The sequence below is a fragment of the Hirundo rustica genome, chromosome 19 (assembly GCF_015227805.2).
Source record: "Hirundo rustica isolate bHirRus1 chromosome 19, bHirRus1.pri.v3, whole genome shotgun sequence".
In the NCBI taxonomy this organism is placed as follows: Eukaryota; Metazoa; Chordata; class Aves; order Passeriformes; family Hirundinidae; genus Hirundo; species Hirundo rustica.
The window spans coordinates 9,192,815-9,217,055 of record NC_053468.1 but is presented as its reverse complement, the minus strand read 5'-3'; the positions used below and the strand labels follow the sequence as shown (position 1 = coordinate 9,217,055).

The following is a 24,241-nucleotide window of genomic DNA, read 5'->3' as shown; positions in this document are numbered from 1 at the left end:
CACATTTATTCATCAGATCAGCATCAATGCTCCACCTGCTCTCCCTCTCAGTCCACCGCTGCCAGTGATAGGACACTGCACCACGTCGCTCCCAAGAGCCCAAGAACAAAACAACTACAAAAGTATTAAAATAAGCGATCGCACAAAATGAGAAATTGGCTTCTACATACCATGAGCCACCGGGCAGAGCCCTCCCTCCCCGCAGCAGGAAACTTGTCTCCCACCTGTCTGAGGCCCTTGGGTAACTTCTTCCTTTTCCCAAAGTGCTGGCACAGGTTTCGGTCATTTTCCCGGTCGGAGCTGTACTGGTGGTGGTGGAGTCTGTTCTTTTTTGGAAGATAGGACAGCCCATTGGTAAGTGCTTCCCGTTTCTTCTTGGCTAGAGGATTCTGTCGCTTCTCCACACGTTCCTGAGGTTTCAGAGCTACGTCCTTCTGCAGAGAGAGGAGAAAAGCAAAGTGGTCAAACTAGAGCTCTGCTTTGGTTCCAGGTGACCAGCAAAGCACTCTGGGGGCATTGCTGGCGTCACCAGAAAAGGAACAAACCCACCCTTCACTGCTGTCCTCTTAATCAAAAGATAGGCAAATGCTAAATAAAATTGGCAGGATGAAGTGAGTGCATGGAAGGAGACACATCCCCCTTGAGACTTCATACAGTCAAACTCAACTCTCATTGGCGTCTCACGCATCAAGAGAGCGCACATTTAGAAGACAGCATTTGTTTATAATGCTTAAATTCACAATCTTCTTTGATTTAAACAAGGCTTGACTTTTCAATATTTATTCTTATTATTTCTCGTATTTGAGAAGCCAAGGCACGAGCTGACCTAAATTCAATTAAGGACAATGAATCTCCATTGGCTTCAGGGCATGCTTCCCTCGAGCCTGACTTAAGCAGAGATTTCCAAATCTCAGGGAGAGGGGTGAAAAGTGCACGAAAAAAGCAACTTGTATTTGAAAACCTTGTCACTGACCCTTTAACCCCCAGAATCAATGTCTGTCTATAAAAAAATACTCCACTCCTGTAACACAAATGTGAGTTTTGTCACTTAGCCCACAGCTGTTTTCTTACAAATAACCTGCAACACACAGAATCCCTATTTTCATTTCAGATAAACGTTACTTGAATTGAATCTTTTTCAACAGCACAGAATCAAAAGCAGAGGAAGAGGAGGCTGGAGAATTCATTAGGAGAGGAGAATGAGAAGCTACTGAGAAGATGTTAACTACAGTGCAGATTCTGCATGCAGTAACTAACGTGCTGAGTCCCATCTGCTCCCAGAACTGCCCATGTTGGGGTGTGGTGCTGCCCTGTGAGGGGGAGTTACTGCAGCAGGGTTGTGCTTCCAACACCTTCTGCCATCGTGCCCAGCTGCTTGGGCCAGAAGCTTCCATACCCACCATAAAGTGCTGGGTAATCTTGTGAGCCTTTCAGCTGTTGTTTATAGCCACTAATAATATAACTGACAGCAGGAAGGGCTACTGGTCCCTGTGTCACATAAAGACTAAGGCTCAGGAGAATATAATTCGAATGATGGCACCTTTTAATGCAAAAAAACATGCCTAAAGGCAAAAAAGCAGTTTGGCTTTAATTAAAGACTGCTCCCTAAATGACTCTCTAAAACACAAGAGTGTCACAAAATTCATAACTGAAACCAATGAGATGATTAATTAAACTGAAGACAGTCATTGTTCATATTTGATATTTAGCAAAGGGAGTGATTTTACAGGCATTAAAGATGGGAGTGCTGAACAGAAGCTATAAGACATTTTTTCTACGTTTTCTTCATGTAGGACACCACAGGAGATACCCTGGGCTCTTCTTCACAGTGTTTCTATCCCTTCATATCCAAAAAGTTAGGAGCCTTACCTAACTTCATGAAAGAGAATTTGAGCATTCTTAGCTACAACACAGTAATTTAAGAAACTTCCTGTGTCTGCTCACTGGTCTCTCCCTGGTTCTACTGAAAAAGAGCTCAGGAGCTCTTTTTAGGAGCAGCACTGATCTTCCTAAAATGCTTTGGGATCTCCTTGTGCACAAGTGGAGGGATCCTACAGAGCTGCCCAAGGAAATTAAAAGCAGGAACAACCCCTTTTCTCAGCACACCTTCTGCCTCCCTTCCCAGGAAGGTTTTAGGTTTAACTGCATGCCATAAATGCAGGGAGGCAAATTCTCAGAGGCAGTAACCATTTCACCAGTGCTCCCCATCAACAGCATCCACAAACACACCTGGACCTCCTGGATAGCAAGGGCAGGTTATAAAAGAGCAGATATTTTACAGTAGAACTGATTTGTAACCTATGATAGCTGTCATGCTGCTAACAATTTTTTTTTGCAGGTCAGCATAAAAAATATCCAGTGTTTTATGAGTAGAACATTATACCAGCACAGATTTCTGTTAAAACACATTGCTCATGTTTGTAGATACAAATGCTATTCAAGAGGATTCACTCTTAATTTGAAAGGCTGAAGGAGTGAACAAAGGGGAAACTTTCTGGGAGAGAAAAAAAAATGCTTCTAATGACTAAGTAGCTTTTGAGGGATTTTTTTCCCCCCAGCTGTGAGTGATCTAAATGAAACAGTGGCAGGCTTCCAGAAGCTTATAAAATGTCTAATGGGGCCAGGAACTTCTATCAAGAAATAACTTGTTCCTATTAGCTTTAAGGGGAGTGTGAGATGGGTCAGACTCAGCAGATCACTCTGGATGCTCCTGGGAGGACCCTTCCTCAGGGCCATGGTCCACACGTGAAGAGCCTCAGAGCAAGAGGCTCCACAAGTTGTCAGATACACCTAAGGAACGTGGAGCTCAGGAGAACTGGGAGGAAGGAATCTGCTCACACACCTATGGCAAAGACGGGTGACACCAAATCCACAAAGGCTCCCCCAGCTGGGATGGAAAGGCACCTTCCAAGTCAGAAGGAATGATTGGCAGGAATGTTCAAAATTAAGGAATATTCCTCTTCTGCTCACAAGCAAGAGAGGCCAAGGAGCTACAGACGTGCCTAACTTGTGAAAGGCCTTAAATCCTCATTAAGGGTGGGCTTGCAATGACATTTAGCTGTAAGGATTGGTGTTTAGACAACTCTGTTCCACCAAAAGAGCTCTCTGCTTTTCACCACTGTGGGGAAATTACAGAGTGCTGGGGATCAAACTCCTCGTGAGGGACCTGTGGGGTGAAGCCTCTCATGGATTTCAACAGAGACACGACTTGGCCGAAAATAAATATGTGCAGAGAAATGTGTGTTAAATTCACCTGCAGACTAGATGAGGGCATGATAAAAGAAAAAAACTTAGAAAAAGCTGGACAAGATGCATTAAAAGTAGCTTGAACAGAGCTCTCCCAGAGTGTTCTCCTCGTGTTTGAGGGTGCAAAGTGCCTGGGATTGTGTCAGACTCTGCTCCATGGAGCCCCTGGGCTCTGTGGAGGCAGCGCTTGGCTGGGAACCACAGCCCTGCATAAATCACTTCCCCACTTGCTGCCCTTTCTCCCTCATCCCATTTTTATCTCTCCCTTGTTTAGATAGGACAATAGCTGTACCATGCCGTGTGCTAGTACATTAGCCAGCACAATCTTAATTACAGACTTCAGGCATCATCATGATTAGAGTAATAAGCTGTAATTACTCTAAGGTGACAGGACTGCACAGACCTTATCTACATAGATAAGAAGATGTAGTAATATTTCATGTCGAGGCGTATTTTTCAGCAGCTACCCACGGAGTGGATTCAGCCTGAGCAGCAGACCCCATGAACACTTTCAGTCTCTAATGGAGGTTTTTCTCCTCTCCTGCCAGCATACAAACCCACACATTATTAAGTAAACCCTACAAACATATTAGGCACAGTTTAAAACCATCTCTTTCAGAGATATCTTTCATCAGTAAAGTGCCTTAAGTGTATCAGGAAGGTGACTTAAATGTATAAATATGTAATTACACACAATTCAATACAAAAGTACATTAATATTTATGAGTGTACTGTATAATCTAAAAAAAATTTCCATTTGTTTTATTTCTATTGGGCACATTAATGAGGCTGATCCCGCTGCAGGTGCCCTGGTGGGGAAGGGCCCGTGGTGCTGAGCAGGGTCATGCCCAGTGGGGCACTGCAATTACCTGGCTCCAGGCAGCACCCACAGCTTCAACCCAGCCCTGCCCAGCCCGGGGCAGGAGGAGCAGCCCCCTGGCTCCATCAGATCATTTCTCAAGGTAGGAGGCTTGAAGGACACACTGCATTCTCATCAGGTCTTTCAGGGAGCTGTGCCTGATTTATTTCAGCAAAGTCCATCTTCTTGCTACATAAATGACAACTCATTGATTAAAAATCCAGGCCTCAGTGGCAGCAGAGCAGGGCTTTGTGGGGTACACTGATCACCCCCATGAACCCACCCCAGAGCCACTCCATCCCTGCCCTTCCCTCCTGCCCCTGCCCTCTGACAACAACTTAAAAACTACATGTGAGTAACTCTGTTCCACTCCTTATTACAGGATTTTTCTATGGGAATGCTGGATGAAAAACAGCACTGTAAATGCAGCGTGTACTAAACACAGTGCAGGAATTTCTCTGGATGAACATTTCAGGTACTGGTACGGATTTCAAGCCTTGACCTTTCCAAGCCATCCTTGTGGGTTAGCATTACAATTCCAGTGTTGTAAAAACTTATTTTCTGTATTTGCACTGAATGTGACCTCAGTAAAATGCAACTTTTAGAAACAGGAGTAGTTTACATTGCAGTGCTAGTTAAACCAAATTACAGTTGCAACAATCTACAACTATATTCCAATTATTTGCTCCTCAGGTTCTTGCTAAAGTCTTCTACAGCTCTATATCAGAGCTCAACAATTTATCCTTCACTCCCAGAACAAAGTATAAAGAAATTAGACTTTTTTTTTTTTTTTAACTTCAAATGGACATGAAATGTCAATGTAATGCTCCACTTTAAACACAAATATTTAGAAAATGAAGCTTGAAGCTGCCTGTCTGCCCCGTTCACTATTCAGACATCCAAACATCCCTGTCAAACAGAACCGTACGAACGCACTTCTGGAGCCTTCCAAGGTACAAACAATTCACATTTGATCGGGAACACTAGTGCAGAAGGAAGAAACCAATTAAGGGGAAAGAAAACACATTTTCAGTAGCTGCAAAAGTTGATTTGAAATTCTTTCCCAGTTCCATCCTGACCCCAGGACAGCCCGGCCCCTCAGCCTGCTGTCAGCTGCAGCAGCTCCGAGGGATGGGACTGGACGTGAGGGGAAGCAAGAAACAGCCAAAGGGAACAGCACAGAAACAGAAATGATGGCAAAACCACCACCCTCACATTCACCCACTACACTGGGTACAGAGGTTCAGCTTGCAAGGAATTAGGATGCCCGCAGGGTACAGCTGAGAGAAATCCTGCAGCTTGGCCAGCACAGAATCCCAGAAGGGTTTGGGTTGGAAGGAACCCTAAAGCTCATCCAGGGCCACCCGTGCCATGGCAGGGACACCTCCCACTGTCCCAGGCTGCTCCAAGCCCCAGTGTCCAGCCTGGCCTTGGGCACTGCCAGGGATCCAGGGGCAGCCACAGCTGCTCTGGGCACCCTGTGCCAGGGCCTGCCCACCCTCCGAGGGAAGCATCACACAGGGGCAATTGTTAGCTGGGAATTCAGGACAGCAACATGCACAAACTGAACCCAAACCTGCACAAACTGAACCCAAACTTGCAGAAAGAGCTGCACAAACTGAACCCAAAACTGCACAAACTGAACCCAAACTTGCAGAAAGAGCTGCACAAACTGAACCCAAAACTGCACAAACTGAACCCAAACTTGCAGAAAGAGCTGCACAAACTGAACTCAAACTTGCAGAAAGAGCTGCACAAACTGAACCCAAAACTGCACAAACCGAACCCAAACCTGCACAAACTGAACACCAGCCTGCACAAACTGAACCAAAACCCCTCAGAAACACTGTTAATCTGAGGGTCCCCAATTTGCCATCACATCTTGACAGTCCCTATCGACTCCTACTGTGTTTCTGTTACATTGAAGAATTTTTACAGCTGATGGATGAAAATGCCCCAAATCTTCAATACCTCTCATGTTTCATAATTTGCTGTTTTAATTCCAGCAGAAACAAGATGTAAATGTCTGAAAATAATGCACTGACCAGTGCCTCTAATCAAAATCAGAAAATAAAATGAGATGGTTATAATAACCATTAATTTACCCCCCGATAAAATAGTTAAATGTACTGTGTATTCTTCTGATGAATGACTTGTTCTCAGAAGTATTTTATCTAGGGGAAAAAAATTGCACTCTTAAAATAACACCAGGGGAGAAAAGGAAGGCAGGTGTAAAGCACAATGCAAAAGAGAAAAGGATTCTCAGTGTCACTATTACGGTATTTTAAAACACAAAGGACTGGTGAAGAGAGGTGTGATGTCAACTATATGGGGTGCAGTAGCCCATCCCCTAATCCCAGCAATTCCTTCCAGCCACAAGGCCTTTCCACAGAAAGGTTGAATCTTGTTTTGTTTGTTTTGATTCCATGAAGCTGCAATCCGTTGCCGCCTGCATCTCTCTGGAATCTGAAAACAAAGTGCTTCAGTGTTGTGCAGAAGGGGTTGTGCAGCAGAGAGGGGACGAACGGCAGTGCCAGGCTGGGGGACGCTGGGGTGGGTGCAGAGGAAGGAAAACAATAGCGGAGCAAGTCGCTGTCTGCTCCAGATACGTTGTGTGAAAGCGCTTCTGTGGCAAAAAGATTGCTTTGATTTTTCATCCCCAAATCATTTGTTAACAATAGCACTGATAAACAGAAGGCTCCTATTCAGGTCCTGCCGATTTAAATTGCGCACGAAAATACATTAAGGCAACATTATTGAGGTTACAAACTCAAGGGCTTGGAAGTTATGAAAGGCCAGGATTAAGGCTGCAGCCACCACCTTAATTCGGGCCTCTTGTGCATGCACGCCAAGATATAATCTTTAATTACATGATCCCATGCTCCTATTTCCCGACACAGAATGGAAGGTGTTCAGCTAATGAGCAACCACTCAGGATTTTGTTTGCTCCTCTTTGTCCATAGTGTGGACCTAGGCCTTGTTTACTGACACTCCATTCACACCCTCCTCTGAATGCACAATGATTAATTTCCTCAAGGGCTTTTTCTGTGCAGCTCCTCCCGATAGTATCAGATAGATGCTCGACAAATACCAATGGCCTATTTTACACTTGTTTTGCCAAAGGTATTTCACTATTCCCATTTTATAGGTGGCAACAACAGTCCTGACATGTTCAGGTCAGAAACATCTGCTAATTGTAAGCATTCCTTGGGAAACTCCTGAGATTTGATTTTTCAGAGAACTTGGCTCCACAGAGCACTTTCTCTAATGAAGCACAGCCTTCATTGATTTCAGCAGCTGCCAGGAGTGCTGAGCACTCCTGAAAATTGGGCTTTAGTGAGCACCATGTGTTATAAGGATACAGGGAAGGGCTGTTTCTAAAATAGTGGGGTGCCATGGCCTCCCTCAATGCCACACAGCAAACACAAGCTGGAGGAAGAGGAAATCTTAAGACTCTGGTGCCAGTTGTTGAGCTAGCAAGAGCTGATGTCAAACATGAAGATCAGCATCAGAGCAATTGATTGCTTTTCATTTATTTCATGTTTTTCAAACGTGACGTGGTATTCTCAGCTTTGTCATTCCCTCCTCCCTTCTCCTTTATGATACTGTGCCATAACATGTTACAGTTCTGCAGAACAGTCAAGAAATCACTGGAGCCTGTGCAACCTGAGTTAGCAAAAACCTCATCTCGGAGCCGGTGCCGAGAAGTGCTGAGCAATGCCAGTCTCGATTGCACAGCCATGGAACTGTTTTCCTTGAAGCTGCCTGGCTTTGTGGAAGACAAAGTACACACAGTTGCTTCTGCTCTGACTGCTTCAGCCAGAAGCCTGTGTGCTCCTGCCAAGATATCCCAAAGCTCTGGCTCCAGCCAGCTCCTGCCAGCCTAAAAGTCCCGTTGTGTTTTCTCTAGAGATTTTTCTAGGTCTAACACAAGTGGCCAGCAAAGCCCAAGGTTATGTCTTTGCTGCAGATTTGACTCAGTGACCTGCAGCACACCTGGGGCTGCCTTTTCGAGGCTGAAACAGCAGCGAGCCCTGGCCTGTCCCAGCAGTGGATTTGTGTCTGCTGACACCACCTCAGCCACGTTCTCTCAACTCCTCATGCAAAGTCTCCAATCCCTTTAGTTGGGACCTGCTGTCCTGCACCTGCAGGCTCTGATCCTGGCAGAGCAGCCAGGGCTGTGCTGCCCACGCTGCCCATCCCTGCTCCCTGAGCATGACTGAGCACAGCCAGCCCCAGCTCCAGCACAGGTCCCAAGCCCTCCATCCCCCTGTGCCTCACCCAGCTCACACTGCAGCCCTGGCAGCCTGGGGAAAGGGATTCCCACTGGCCCTGGGTTCATCTCACAGCCCTAAATAAATGTGCTTGACTCACCCTGTGAGCAGCAGGGCCACATGCTCATATTTATTTTCTTTGTTTGAGGAGTGAAAAGAAATAGAAAAGAGATGTGGAGAGGAGTCCCTAGGGACACTCCCTTTAAATCTCTATGCCAGGGAAGAGGGCTGCAGTGCTCCTGCAGTGCTCAGTTAGGATTAGAGATACGGCAGAGAGAGGAGCACTGAGCCAGCTCCTGGAGCAGTGCTGAGTTTGGTTTGTCCCCTGTGCTGCGACACACCAGCGGCACAGTTATGGTGACACAGGCCCCGAGGAGCCAGCACTGTCCCAGGCAGCCCAGCCGTGCACAGCACTGCCCTGATGTGGAGCAGGAGCACATCCAGCTGTGGGCACAGGCTGGGACTGGCATCTCCCACAGCTGCCCCTGCCTCAGTCCAAGGAGCAGCTTCAAGTCACAGCAGGGCCAGGAATATTTATCCTTGGAAAAGGGGTTGTTCATGGTGGAGAGAACCCAACTGAACAATTATCAAGAATCAGACAGAATAATATGAAACACAAATATTTTAGTATGTCTAAATAATTGGACAACTTCTCAGTTCTACACCAAAACTTCTGGATTTTTTTTTTTTCCTTCACATTAAGTTTTCTTAATCTTCACTCCCCCCCCCCCCCCCCCCCCCCCATTTAGAATGGAAAAAAATATTTTAAAATTTCAAACTTTCTCCCAAAAAGAAAAATTTTGTACATTTGTATCTGTGGTTATACAGGATTTGCATACACTGATCAAAACACACATTCCAGGAGATTTCACTGGAGGGAAATACAATTCCACTGCAGGAGCTGCTGGCACAAAGCTGGCTGTGGGCTCCTCCACCCTCCACACATATTGTGTTCTCTGAATAATTCAAACAGCACTTGGGTTGGCAGGCCACAGACCCTGGCAAGGAGTTAGTGGGCCAATAAATTTTACATTTAAAGAGTCTCCCCCTTATCATAAGGTTACAAGAAATGCATTTGGGCTTAGACAGCTCTCATCCCTGCTATCCCTGCACGAGGAAACAGATGACTTCAGCCTCACACCGGCACCATTCATTAGCACAGCACTCAGCAGTCATAAAAAATGCATTATGGTTTGTAAATCGAATCAGAAGCGCCTCTGCATTCCTTGTCTTGCGGGAAGATGGTGCAGCACCAGGAAAGTCCAGAGCATTCCAAAGGTCTCAGGATGCTCCCTAGAATTTCCTGGCCACAGAAAGGCACTGAGCTGGGACGCACTTGGCTTTGCTGCCCTGTCAGCCTCGAGGCTGGATGAGAAAACCTGGAGCCGAGACAGAGACACCACCCTGAGACAACCCAGGTAAAAACAGCGAGGAAACTGCTCTAGGGAGAAAGGCAAACAGCCATGCCCTGCATTCCTGCATCACACAGGCAGCCTTACATGCATGCAGGGAAACCAGAGCATCCCTCTGCACACCCAAGCCAGCAGGACAGAGAATGCAGAAATGAGCAAAGGAAAGGACAGAATTAGCAGAACTGCTCATGGATTATGCCAGGTGGTGCAAACCATGAGTAATCCAACCTCCAGATTTTTTCACCCAACCAAAAAATCTCCCCATAATAATGGGTTGTAATTATTGAGCCTTAAGAAAAAGTTAACCTATTTTAAAACAGCTCTTTTCATCTTGTAAATCAAGAATTCAAACAACTCAAGACAGGAGCATTTCTGTCTTCTAAACTCCTACTACTGTCTCGTATTCCTCTGGATTTTCTTTTTTCTGCTCTAGGAACTCCCTAACTCCAGCACTGTTTTGGCATGTGGCATACGGCCAAAACGACTGAGGAGGAAAAATTTTAAAGAGAAAGAACAGTGATTAGAAAATAAGGAGAGAGAAAGAGCGCTCGGCTAGGACCTGAGGACTACAACACTTAAGGTGAGCTTGGCAATATCCCTCATTAGGAAAAGGATCAGAACCTTTTTGCAATTAGTAGGAAAAAAGAAACAATGGTTCAACTTCCCATCTGCAAATGAAACCACCTTCTAGCATTCAGGCTGAAAAAAAAAATTAGTCAAGAACAAAAGTTTAAGAAATAGAGCAATATGTAACCTTTCCATTTGCTGGCTTATTCTTCCCCAAGGAAACAGATACAGTGAAGATAAATTTGATGATCAAAAAACCAGAGGGATTACATTCTTGTACGGTGCTGATCACTGGCAAATCCCCCTCTCTGCAGTTCAGAAGCACAGCTTAGCATAACAGACAAGATTTATCATTGCCTCGTCCTTCGCACCACTCACAAAGGAGATGTAAGTGGCTCCTATCTCAGGAGTCCTCGCTCATGTACACGAGGAAATAAATACCAGAACTGTTCTGCTCTTCCTGTACAAAGGTACAAACCCTGTGCCCAACACAGAGCCCAGACCCCCAAGGGAAATGCCACATTTTCCACCTCTGTTTCTGCACTGCTGTGAAGGCAGCACATCCTGGCTTCAGCTCTGGGCTCAGTGGATGCTCCATACTCTTTGTGGGGTCGCCCAAAAACCCACCAGGTACATACAGCAGTTCCTGGAGGTGAAACAGATCCTGCCTTCCATTTGTATGTAGAATACAGTCTCCAGTTAAATGGGCACAGAACACATGAATAAATAAACAGGGGAAAACAGAGATGACTGCTTTCTCCAGTTTTATCCCAGGGCACAGACCCTGCAAAGCCGCCTCACACACCAGAGAAAAAGAGAATTTCCTTCACAGTTATGCTGTGGCTGAAAACATAATGTCTTCTGCAAATATTCAAGATATTTTGTAAAGAGATCTTTTAAAACTGAAGTGCCATCTAATATTCAGGGCTATTTAGTGGCTGGAAAAGCAATTACTGTAATATTTCTTGTTTATAGCCACCTAGAAGCTACAAATTTAACTTGGTAGGGATGCACAGTCAGGGGATCTGGTTGCAAAGCAGAACATCTCAAGTCAAAAGCTTTGCTAATGCCTGCAGCAAACTTGCAAGGAGTTACAAAAGCTGTGAATCACATCACTTCAGCAGCACTTAGAGTCAAACCCCACTTCATCACACGCAGCTGCCTCGACTGAACTCGAACCATTCCTGCTGCAGGAAGCATCCCAACTCCTGTCTCTCTGTAAAACTTGCCTCGAGCAGGAACAGATAAAGCTCTGCAATGCATCTCTCGAGAGCCATGGAATATATTGAAGAGAATCAGAACCATAAGCAGGAAATCAGCCTGCACCGGGAAGGAAACCTTTATTAGGAAAGATTTATTTTCTAAGCTGCTTGTAGGGGCCGGCATCCAAATCTCTCCTCTCTGACCTTATCACCACGTGTGCCCTGCCAGGCACAGGATTAGAGCTGGCTGGACTGGGAAGGTGAGTTTTTAATGTGGGCCTTGGAGGTGGATGTGGGAATTCCTGATCTCCCCCTACACTCCCTGTGACCCGCAGCGCTCGCCTAAGCCCCGGACCACAAAGAAGGTATTCAGGGGCCTAAAACTACTTAATTCCCATTGACTGGTTTTCCAAAGGAAATAAATGGCTCCACAAATTTGGGCCTTCAGCCCTCCCATGCAGCAGAGCTCATCTGTGAAATGGAAGTGCAAGCACATGGTGTTTCCTTAGAGAGCTGAGGGGAGCAGGCCCCACGGGGAGCTGTGGAGGGCACACAGGCCCAGCAGGAGCTGTGGAGGGCACACAGGCCAGCAGGAGCTGTGGAGGGCACACAGGCCCAGCAGGAGCTGTGGAGGGCACACAGGCCCAGCAGGAGCTGTGGAGGGCACACAGGCCCCACGGGAGCTGTGGAGGGCACACAGGCCCTGCAGGAGCTGTGGAGGGCACACAGGCCCCACGGGAGCTGTGGAGGGCACACGAGCCCCACGGGAGCTGTGGAGGGCACATAGGCCCCGCGGGAGCTGTGGAGGGCACACAGGCCCAGCGGGAGCTGTGGAGAGCACACAGGCCCCGCAGGAGCTGTGGAGGGCACATAGGCCCTGCGGGAGCTGTGGAGGGCACACAGGCCCCGCAGGAGCTGTGGAGGGCACACAGGCCCCGCAGGAGCTGTGGAGGGCACATAGGCCCTGCGGGAGCTGTGGAGGGCACACAGGCCCCGCAGGAGCTGTGGAGGGCACACAGGCCCCGCAGGAGCTGTGGAGGGCACACAGGCCCCGCAGGAGCTGTGGAGGGCACACAGGCCCCATGGGAGCTGTGGAGGGCACACAGGCCCAGCAGGAGCTGTGGAGGGCACATAGGCCCCGCGGGAGCTGTGGAGGGCACACAGGCCCCACGGGAGCTGTGGAGGGCACACAGGCCCAGCAGGAGCTGTGGAGGGCACATAGGCCCCGCGGGAGCTGTGGAGGGCACACAGGCCCAGGAGGAGCTGTGGAGGGCACACAGGCCCCATGGGAGCTGTGGAGGGCACACAGGCCCCACGGGAGCTGTGGAGGGCACACAGGCCAGCAGGAGCTGTGGAGGGCACACAGGCCCCGCAGGAGCTGTGGAGGGCACACAGGCCCCACGGGAGCTGTGGAGGGCACACAGGCCCCACGGGAGCTGTGGAGGGCACATAGGCCCCGCGGGAGCTGTGGAGGGCACACAGGCCCCGCAGGAGCTGTGGAGGGCACACAGGCCCAGCAGGAGCTGTGGAGGGCACACAGGCCCAGCGGGAGCTGTGGAGGGCACACAGGCCCAGCAGGAGCTGTGGAGGGCACACAGGCCCAGCGGGAGCTGTGGAGGGCACACAGGCCCAGCAGGAGCTGTGGAGGGCACACAGGCCCCACGGGAGCTGTGGAGGGCACACAGGCCCCACGGGAGCTGTGGAGAGCACACAGGCCCCACGGGAGCTGTGGAGGGCACACAGGCCAGCAGGAGCTGTGGAGAGCACACAGGCCCAGCAGGAGCTGTGGAGGGCACACAGGCCCAGCGGGAGCTGTGGAGGGCACACAGGCCCTACGGGAGCTGTGGAGGGCACACAGGCCCCATGGGAGCTGTGGAGGGCACACAGGCCCAGCGGGAGCTGTGGAGGGCACACAGGCCCCGCGGGAGCTGTGGAGAGCACACAGGCCCCGCGGGAGCTGTGGAGGGCACACAGGCCCCACGGGAGCTGTGGAGGGCACACAGGCCCCACGGGAGCTGTGGAGGGCACACAGGCCCAGCGGGAGCTGTGGAGGGCACACAGGCCCTACGGGAGCTGTGGAGGGCACACAGGCCCAGCAGGAGCTGTGGAGGGCACACAGGCCCCGCGGGAGCTGTGGAGAGCACACAGGCCCCACGGGAGCGGTGAGGGGTTCATGGCACAGCTCCCTCCTCACAGACCTCCAAGGCAGCCCCTTCGCACGGGAAACACGAGTGATCCACTGCTGCATGCCACAAGGCGTGTGAGGGCTTGCACTGCCCATTTGTGTATTTGGGAACGGCAGCAAAGCCAGCAGCTCGTCTTCCAGGCCAAGCCAGCACAGCCAGGGTGCTCCTGTGGGACCCTTCCCTGCCTCCTGCCAAGCAGGTACTTCTTGCACCTTCCCTTATTCTCCCCCAGCTGATGTGTAGGGTGGGAAATGTCTTTTTTAACTCCTCCACTATCCCTAGGGAAGAGATGAGCATCTGCAGCCTCAGTGCTATCACTCAGCCCCGTCTGTGTTTCTGGTTCTTTCTTTCTCCTGGTTTTCCCTCCCACAATGTCAGGCTCCCTGCATGCCCTGACACAGAGGGAGCACAGCGCTTCCCTCTCAAGTTCTTCATCCCAATGTTACAGCTCATGTGACATGGACACTCCTTTAAAAAAGCAGCTCAGGACAGAAAATCCAAACCAACACTTCAAAAAGATGCCCACGTCTGCAGCTTTATTATGAGGCAAAAATGACCTCAAACCCCTGGACTAAACAAATGCCTGGAGTGAAAAAGATGGAATAAATTAAAGGATATAATTATGGCTGGGAAACGAGAGAAGGAGGTTGCTCAATAGGATGAAAGAGGGATTTGAGGAATAAGAAATGAAAGGAGGTGTCAGCTTGAATCAGCCAGGTTGAAAACTGCTGCTGATTTTGACTGACATACTGAGATTTTCCAATTGCAAACTCTTTCTCTAATAAGCTGCAAATTCACCTCTACACTTTTACTTTGATCTTAATACAAATATTTTATAATGGACACATGTAATGATTTTCAGGTGCTTATTGGTTCTATCACACTTGATACTGGAATCAATCTCCTCTTTTAGAAAGCTTGGGTTAATGGCAAAGTTTATTAAACTGCATGCAGTCATTCAGAGAAGATCAATAGAGACATGATTACAGAGCAACCAGAGGATTAAACATGAGATTTATCACAAAATTAAACTGAATTAAATGTTCTCTGATAGCACTTGAAATGCTGTCGATACTCTTAACTGATAATCTATGCTTTCTGTGTTTACTTACCAGGCAGCAGGGAAGTCTGACTCGAGGAAATGACTGTAATGTAAAATCTGCAAAGATTTGCTGAGAGCATTAAACCTCACCTAGAAAACCATTATTTCTTCCTGTTAGAAGAGCAGAAGCATTTTGCTCCTTTGCCCATTTCCTCTTGAAGGGAGAGGAGGATACAGCCCTCTGCCATATCACGTTTTGCAATCTCCTTCTCAGGGTCATTATAGGATGCACAGGACACTGAAGGATGCCACACAGGGTTACAATGAAATATTTTATGGTTTCCTGCCATGGCAGTTTTTACCTCATTCAGAATTAGTTTTGAGTTCTCGATGACCTTATTAAAACTTATTCCACACACTGAGAAATCTGCAGCCTTCCTGCTTCTCCTTTCCCTCAGCTTAGCCCAGCCACCCCCAGGTTCTCACACTCACACCTCTCCTTGCACAGCACTGTGCAAACTTCTCTGATGTTCTCTGCCAAAAGAATTCAACTCCAAAGCATAAAAAAAACCCAGACAACCAAACAAAACCCACCACCTCCTTAAAAAAAAAATAAAATCCAACAACCAAAAAACCCCCAGCACATCAGCGACACAGTACCACTGTCCTAGGAAACAGAAAAGGAAGTCCAGGGGAATAAAAATGAAGCCAATATTACAGAGAGAATCTAAATTCAGACACTATTATTTGAGATGAGATCTGCCCCTGCAAAAGAGCAAGAATTACCCAGCCCCTGCTGCGCCCTGAGCTCTGTTATCAGAATCACAGAGATCATTTCCATCTGCTCTGGGATAATGTGGCTGGCCTGGCTGGAGCACCAAAACCTCAACTCTCAGCAGGAGAGAAGGGGGAAGAGGGAAGGAAGGAGCAGGAGACCCTGAGTACACGAAGACCAGATGCAAAGTAATAACCCATCACAACCACAGCTTTGATAAATTTTGATCATATTTCCATGGGTTTCCAAAATGGTCACAACACACAAATTCAGCTGAAGAGTTCCTTTAAAATCTAATGTTTGTGTTCAACAAGCAAGCAGGAGGAGGGATGTCAGCTTCCAGGCATTTTTCCATCCTACTTTTCAGAGAAAGTCTGTATCCAACCACAGCCTCCACCAAAAGCTTAATAAACCTTGATAAAATACCTCAAAGGAAATATGACCATCCAACAGCAAATAAGCTACCCAAAACAAAACCCATCAAAAAATCCCTCATCAACTATCATGAATTGAATTTTTACTGACTCAGAGGGGCTTAGCTGCTTTCTAAACAGGCTCAGCTATCCCCAGTGTACTTTGCAAAATTCAATCCAGTAATCCAATCCCAGATGCATTACGTGAAATCTTATTTCTCCAAGCTCTAGAAAAGAACAAGCAAAAAGGAAGGCTTTAGGAACACTAATTTGCCAATAAATACTCACTGAGCCAATTTCGCCTTTGCTGCTTTTTGGAGAAAAAGAAAAGGAAAAAATCCCAAAGCACAAACTGCTGTCCGAGTACTAAGTTCCCTTATTAAAACTTCACTTGTGGATAGAAAAAACACCATGGAGCACGTACCCGGAAATTAGCCCAGCGTGTGCTGCCCCAATGAACAAATCCTCAGAAACTAGATTAGCATCATTCCCAGTAGGCTTCCACTACAGAAATCACTGCCAGTTCTGTTCAGAAAGGGAAAATCTCTGTAATATCTAATAAATGCCCAAAATATCTAAATGCAGAGCGAGGCATGTTCCAGCAGCAAGCAGTGAAGCCACAGTCCATCCACAGCGTGGCTGTTAAGTTTTACATCGACGCCATCACACAATGAAGGTGTCATAGTTTTAATTTTACATTCTTTCATAACTAAAAAACCAAACTGTACTAACCCATGACAATAGGGCAGAGCTGTACAGCTCTCTCTGTTCTGGGAGCCCCGAGCTGAGCAGGGACAGACCCACCCTGAGGCTCCATCAGCCCGGGTTTATGGGTCCCCACGTGCCTTAGGGGACGCTCCACGGGTGACACAGATGGCATCAGGAGCACAGGAGCGCTGCCACTACCCCAGAACAGCAGCTGTTCCATCAGGAGGGCGAGGACCGGGTTCGCAGCTGCGTGTGACATTAAACATCCAGCTCTGACAGCGTCCTTCTGCCCTGGCACTGCCCCGTGGGATCCCAACCCATCATTCCAGCAGGCTGCTGCCCCGGCTTCCTGCAGCAGGGAGACACACTGCCCTTAAAAATAACCATTTGTGGCTTTCTCATGCTTACACGGAGAGAAAGGCAAGTGAAGCCCACTGTAAATACGGTTGCACATCTCAGTGTACTACATGAAAGCTGGACTGAAGCCAAGCAGGTGACAGGCAAATGGTGTCAAAAATGGGATTTTTCCGGGCAGTTGTTTCCCTGCAACTGCTGCTCTGTCGGAAACAAAGGGCATCCCTGCAACTCTTGCTTCTGGAACACACAGCACATTGTGCTGACACCCCATCAGTGACCAAGAGGCAGCACAGTGGCCCACGCTGTTCCTGTTTCTGCCCTGGCAGAAGCAGCCTGTGAGAGACAGCACTAAACTACAGCTGGGAATTCCTGATGGGAGGCTCATCCCTGCGAAGTGTGCTCCTTCTGTCCTGTCCCACAGCTAAGGGATGCTCGGCTTGCCTTTTCCTCCTCCTCTGGCCCTTAGACACAGAGGTTCAGGGCAGCAGGTAGGTGACAGCTCAGGACATGGAGCTGGAGATGTTTCCGTGGCACCAAAAATCACCTCCCTCAAAAAGCAGTTGCTGTATGCTCTGCGTTTTATTAATTTAATGGTCAGGATAATAAATTTGTCAGTAATGACAAAGAAATTCCCTAGAAACTGGAGTACTCAAGTGTCATTGAAGCTCCATCTATTTAGCAAATAGATGAATGCCTTTCAGCGAGGCCTGGCGTGTGATTAAGCAGCTGTCACAGTCTCCTGCAGCAGCTGCTCTGGCAGCACAGGCACAGGTAGCTCCCAGGGCTCTTCCTCATACGGATGGGAAGATGATCCTGATGTGAACGGAAATCAGCCACTGAAAACCCAATTAATGAGCTGACACAGAAGTAATGGGTCATTCCTGTAAGTCTTCTGCTCCCGTTGACTTGTGCAAGCTTCGGTTTTTACAATCAGATTCATTAAAGTTTTACAAACACAAGAGAATAGATTTTGCTTTCTGACTTGCTGAAGTTATGTTTGAGTGGACTCATACCTTCATGAGGGAGTGTGAGCTTTTTGAGGGATTTTGGTTTTTGGAACACATTTCTGTTTTTTCAAGGACTGAGATACTGAATCTATTTTAGTAGCTTGCCTTCTTAAAAAATTCAGGGTGATCAGCTGTTTCTGTTAGTTTTACCCTTTTAACTGAGCGGTTCTTTCCATTTGTGTACTCTGCTCAGCAGCTACTGAGACTGGAGAAAATTTTCCAGGGAATTTCTGTGTGCTCTGTTTCCTAGCACATGCTGCAATAGGTTAAGAACAGAGAATTCACAGCGTTCTGCTCTCCTACTTTCATAACTAAAAATTCATGGAAAGTCCCAGTGAAAATGTGGCTGAATAATGGATTGGAGAGTTCGCTGTCTTTGGGTAGAGGATATCGAAGATAACACTTGGTCCATTAGAGAGGAAAAAGCAATGGCCATGAAGGGTCTTTCAAAACAAGAAATTGAAGCAAGAGTGAATCAGCAGAAGACTCTGCTTGTACCAAACACGGGTGCACGGCAGAGAGATGGTTTGAAAGCCTTTCTCTGCTATGCCAGATAGAAAAAGAAAGGAAATAGCCACTGGGGCAGATTTTCAATCTGGAGACAATAAAATTTACACCAGCTGAGAATCTGCTGTAATTAAAGGGAATATTTCTGCATGAAAGAAAATGAAACACAAGATGTTCAACCTAAGGCAAGGAAGTTTCAACAGAATATTAACTGCTGAGGCTAATAATTGCAGGGACTACCAAACATCAGGTGGCACAAAGGCACAAAGGGCCTTGTGGCACAGAGGGATCACCCAGGGGACAACAAGCAGGAACTTCCTCCTAACTGACTGCAGTGAGTCCCCACACTGCTTACAGCTCACTGAGAAAAGCTTACGAGACAAGATGATCAGAAATTCTTCCTCTGTGCATCCTAAATATTAGAGGAAAGTGCCTGACATTCTGGTTTGCTGAAAACCATCATAAACCCAGAGGATTCTGGAGCAAAGCAGAACAGTGGTGGAAGCTGTGGGGGAAGGGAGGCCCTTCTCAGAGCATCCCCAGCTGAGCACAAGCACACACTGTACCATTTGGGAGGCAACTTTATGTGCTCTTAGTAGTAGATTAATGAATGTAATTACCTAACATTGTGGCTGTGAATGCTGCAAAACTGTAATTTATAGGGTGCTGTAAAGTTCTAATGTGTTTTTATGTCCATAAGCTGCTTAAGCATAATCTAATGCATTCGTACACGAGCACCCTCCTAAGTGGCTCTGGGATCAGCAGCGAGCGCGAGTCCCCCTCGCCTGCACACTCCTGCTTTATGTCCTGAGAAGCCAAACTCTCCTGCTGGGCAGCTGAGGAGAGGCAGCTGCTGATGGGAGGAATAATTCTAAGTCCAGTGGCAAGAACTCTTCCTTTTTCCTTTCCTTTCCTTTTTCCTTTCCTTTCTTTTCCTTTCCTTTCCTTTCCTTTCCTTTCCTTTCCTTTCCTTTCCTTTCCTTTCCTTTCCTTTCCTTTCCTTTCCTTTCCTTTCCTTTCCTTTCCTTTCCTTTCCTTTCCTTTCCTTTCCTCTCCTCTCCTTTCCTCTCCTTTCCTTTCCAGAGCTGCAGCACCAAGGAAAGCAAAGCACCAGTGTGGTGCAGAGAGGAGACAGCACAGCGTGGGTGTGCTGGTGAGGGGTGGGATGGACCACAGAGCCTTGGTCTGAAGGAGAGCCAGGACTCAGCCCCACCTCACTCGTACACCTCTCAGTCCTCCAGGGCCAGGACACCAGGAGATCCTAGGACAGCACTCACAGGGAGCTGTCTCTGACAAACCCCTTCACCTTCTCTCAGTTTCCAGCTGCTCTGCAGGACCCTGTGGTCACTTCAATCCTTCTCTGCTCCAAGAGGAGAGATGTGGCCAGGACTCCTGAAGTATGTGCTTATTGTTGCCACTAACTCATTTAGGCAAACCATTTAACTTCTTTATGCCCTTGCTTAACCATCTGTAAAATGGGACTAATAATAAACCTCAGAGGGATTTAGTTAGACTTAATTAAATGGTTTGTAAAGTGCTTTGAGATCCTCAGGAGAAATGTGTTGTGCAAGTGCAAATTATTATTACTGTTACAGTGCTTTCTACTTTCAACACAGTTAAATATTAATGATCCAGTTCTAGTAATGCCCAGTGATACAACTTTCCTGAACAGTAATTTTCTCAGCTAAAAAGACACCGGATCTGGTACTAGAACATCAAAAAACTCTGTTGTTCCTTCGTAAGCAATGTGAAACTGCAGGTAAGAGTAAGTACTTTAGTATGCATCAGTCTGAAGATGGGGATCCCAAACACACGTGCTGTACACACAGTCAGTCCAGAGCTAAAACAATGCCAGTTAAATCACCAAATCACCTAAGTGTTCCTATTACACACCGCCAGAGACCCAGGGAAGAAATGTCAGTATCAATGCTAATATACAACAAATGCCTTTCCTAGTTAGATAGGTACTGTGGCATGAGTGATGTGATTAACATTCAATTAACAGCTCCTCGTGTCAGAAGGAACATCGATGCCCCGTTAGTAAGAGTGTTACAGCTTCAGGGGAGAGAACATCCTGGATTTGCACTAAGGTTTGTCTGTTGTGATCCCGCAAAAACGATCTGAAAGTTGCCTGCAGGCAAAAAAACCAAACAACCATGATTCCTCCTCTTTTGTCAGCTTCTTCCAGGCCAACTTAAAAAGGAGAAAAATGAAAAAAATTGACTCACGACTTCGGGTCATCGGAGCTGAGTGAATGTGACCTGGTTTGCAAAGCCTGCAGAGCCCTTCCAACCCCAGGAAACTTCAGCCACAGGAACAGCAAATCCTGCCCCGAGCACTGAACCCTCACCTCCCTGGAACGTGGCAGCCTCTGCTAAAACTGAACCCCAAATCACCACTGACAAGTGTTTCCTTAGTATTTTTCAGTATTTAGTTAAAATATGTAATAATATATCAGAAGCCAAATCAAACACTAAGAAAAAAATAAGCAATTCCAAATTTGAAGGTATTAAGGTTACACACACAACCTTAGGTGGTCTCCTCTTGGAACTGTGAATTATATGGTGAACTCTGATATTTCTGTTTGATCTTCAGTAATAATGACATATCAAAGATCTATTGATAATGAAGTCAAATGTTTTTGCCATCCTCATGTACTACAAAGTGAACCTATCTAAAGAAAGCTGATTAAAAAGTACTTCTAATTTACTTATATTACAGATCCTAAAAATAATGAAAGGAGCAAAGAAAAAAAAAAGAGAAAAAAAAAAAAAAAAACACAAAAAAAGAAGAATCATCATCATGCCAGATGAAAAATTCCCTTTGCACTGAAACACCAGATATCAGAGCAATAAGGATACACCAGGCAGGAATGCAGCAAATAGAAATGTGTGGTTTTGAATCACTAAGTCTTTATTTCATCTAACACAAGCTCAGCTCACTACTCCCTGCAATAAGAAGAAACCACACCAAAGACTTTTTGGGGCCTGTGTAAAGGTAGGGACAGCACCAGGACTGAAACCCTGCAAACTGTTCTCATCCTGCTCCTGCACTACGGGGCAAAAGAATTCCTCACTTGCTTTGGTTTTCTGTACCTCCCTCATGGATCAGGTGGGTCACACCTGCCCATGCAGAGATGCTGCCCATGGTTCACTCAGCCCACCTGGAATCCCAGACTCTGGATGTACAAAAATCCACTGCTCAGAGCCTAAATACCCTTCAGCGTGCAATCAGCTAACCATGAACGCAATGCTAAGCTTCCAGAAAAACGTCCCTGAGAAACTATTTTCCCAGCTTTATGCACACAATCTCAAGGTGACCCGTGTAAATTTTGGATGCTTTTGAAGCCAGGCAGAAGGGCTGTCACCACACCACAAGGTCCAGCAGATGATGTCCTTTGGCTCCAAACCAGACTGGCTGAGCCAGAGCTTTCCCTGAGGGATAACCCTTAAAAAAAAAAAAAAAAACAGCCTTGAAACACAAAACAGGCAACCCACACCCTCTAACCCCAGGGGAGCAGTCACCTGTGAGCAAATAAAGGAACTGGGGGCTCCTGTGGGATGGCAGGAGTTGCTGTCACACAGGAATGATGCTTCTCAAGGCCTGGAGTCAGTGCAAGTCCCCCACTGTTTATAAACTTTCTCCACTCAAGCGCATTTCACACAGGCAGGCCTGTGTGCCATCAGTGAGGAAAAGAAGAGTTGCGGCAATTTTATGTTAGTAGCAATTTTAAAGCCATCAACTTCAACATAAGAGTTTCTATCTGTTTCAATATTTAATTTATTTCGCCTTCTAGTGTTCCTAAATTAGGGAGATGTTTTATTGCTCTGGTTGACATTTTTATGAAAACTGAAACTAGGCTTCATTTTTTAAGCTAAATTTCTCCACTTTAAAAGCTAATTAATGCTTGTGCTCACACTGGGGATGCAGGTGCAAAAACACAGACAGACCTACACACACTCAGACTGCCTGGGTGGAAAGATAAATATCCTTTTGAGAATCTGGAAATCCTGTACCTTTATCACTACAGTAAGTGGCAAGATTCTAATCTTTTCCTAAACTCCACAATTAAAACCTGCATCCGTGACCGGACACTACAATCCCTGAGTCTGCATTTTTTCCTAAACAAGGATTAAAGCAGCACTTAACTACATAGAGTGGCTGCCAGTTATTATATTAAAATAATCCATCTTTGCTTCCTCTTGTTTCAAAAGAGAGGTAAGTGCTCTGGCAGCCTTGAGCTCCTTCCCTTTTGCCTTCACCAGCTGATTATTTTCAGCATGGAAATGCCGGCCTCAGTGGGTACCTGCAAACAGCCTGGCTGCCCGTAATGATGATCTACCTGTCTGCTGCTTCCAGGCCACCTGTTTGCAGCCTCCCAGGAAGCCTTACAGATAGATAAAAAGCTTCCAATATTTTCTCCACATAAACTGCAACCCATCCATCAAGTTGTTTACATCGCACCGAGATATATGCACCTTTATCATTAGAGGAGCTGTCTGCAGAAATGGGATGAACACACAGACATCATAAATCTCCCCTTTTACAGCGGGGCTGCATTGTTTTTGTTGAAGGAAATGCACCCAGCAGCATCCCAGGATCAGCCATTAAGGGGATACAGAAGTGCAACAGAAGGGCACAAAGGCAGAATGTTTTTAAAACGCAACCAAAACGCTCCAGAGAGGACACGACGGGTTCTACAGCGGCGGTGTTTTGCTTGGCTCAAAAGCTGCCATTCCACAAGCACTCTTAAGGCCACGCAGCTTCTGCCAAGATTTTCAACTACCTACAAACCTGCCTGGCCCTTGATGTTTCCTGTGAACACAGCCAGGGCAGTGCAATTGCAATCTCACAGCAATTAACATGCTTCTGCAGTTCCAGTAAACACGATCGGTCAAACGGGGGAACGTGCCCAGGCTCTGAAGGACCAGGCAGAGCAGCCCAGCAGCTCTGCCCTCACTCAGAGATGTCACCTGTCCAGCCAGCCCCTGCCACCTGCCCCCACCACTGCCAGCAGGAGACAGCAGGGATCAGCACAGGGAGGGGAAATGGTCATCCCTGCGATGGGGATGATGAGCACAGCTCTGCAGGAATCCCCTTTCACCACAAAGGCAGCTGCAGTGGACATCACACCATGGCTGTAACTGGGGGTCCTGCTGGGTTAGACACCCACAGGGATCCAGCGGCTCTGCCTAAACATCCCCTGGGGGAATGAAGTAGGAAGTGGCAGAGGAACCTGGGGAAGATCACCAGCAGCATCTCAAAAAGCTGTCAAAAAAGGAGGAGGCAGGTGTGAGGGGATTGAAAGACAGCTCATGTGTAAATCAAGACTGAACTGACACCCCAAATCAAAAAAGAATCAATGCTGTGATCTGCTCAGGGTGGGGAAAAAGAGAAGTCTCCCCTCAGTGAGACAAGTACCCCAAAGGGACCTACTGTGGATTTGCTTTGAAAACTGCTTTCCTGTTTATCTGCCAAAACAAATAAGGACAATCAGAGTTTGCTGTTGTAAACCTCTTTCCTCTTCTTGAGACAAATTCTCTCACAGAGTAATAATTTCTTTTTAATTGCTGCATTTAGACAAAATAAACCACTTGAGAAGAAGAGGACATGCAAAAATAACAACAGATTTGAAATGAAGCCTGGACCTTGACTCGAGCTAGAGAGAGAATTAAAAGCAGATTAG

The 24,241-nt window shown here is 47.0% G+C and overlaps 1 protein-coding gene across 2 annotated transcripts in view; it reads right to left on the bottom strand.

Annotated features, from left to right (window-relative positions):
- AUTS2 (activator of transcription and developmental regulator AUTS2) overlaps positions 1-24,241 on the bottom strand; it is a 771,484-nt gene that overhangs the window by 562,622 nt on the left and 184,621 nt on the right. For both annotated transcript variants that reach the window (XM_040082301.2, XM_040082302.2), the window contains exon 2: positions 225-434. In XM_040082301.2, the coding sequence (XP_039938235.1) occupies positions 225-434 (210 nt within the window). The remainder of the gene's footprint in view (positions 1-224; positions 435-24,241) is intronic.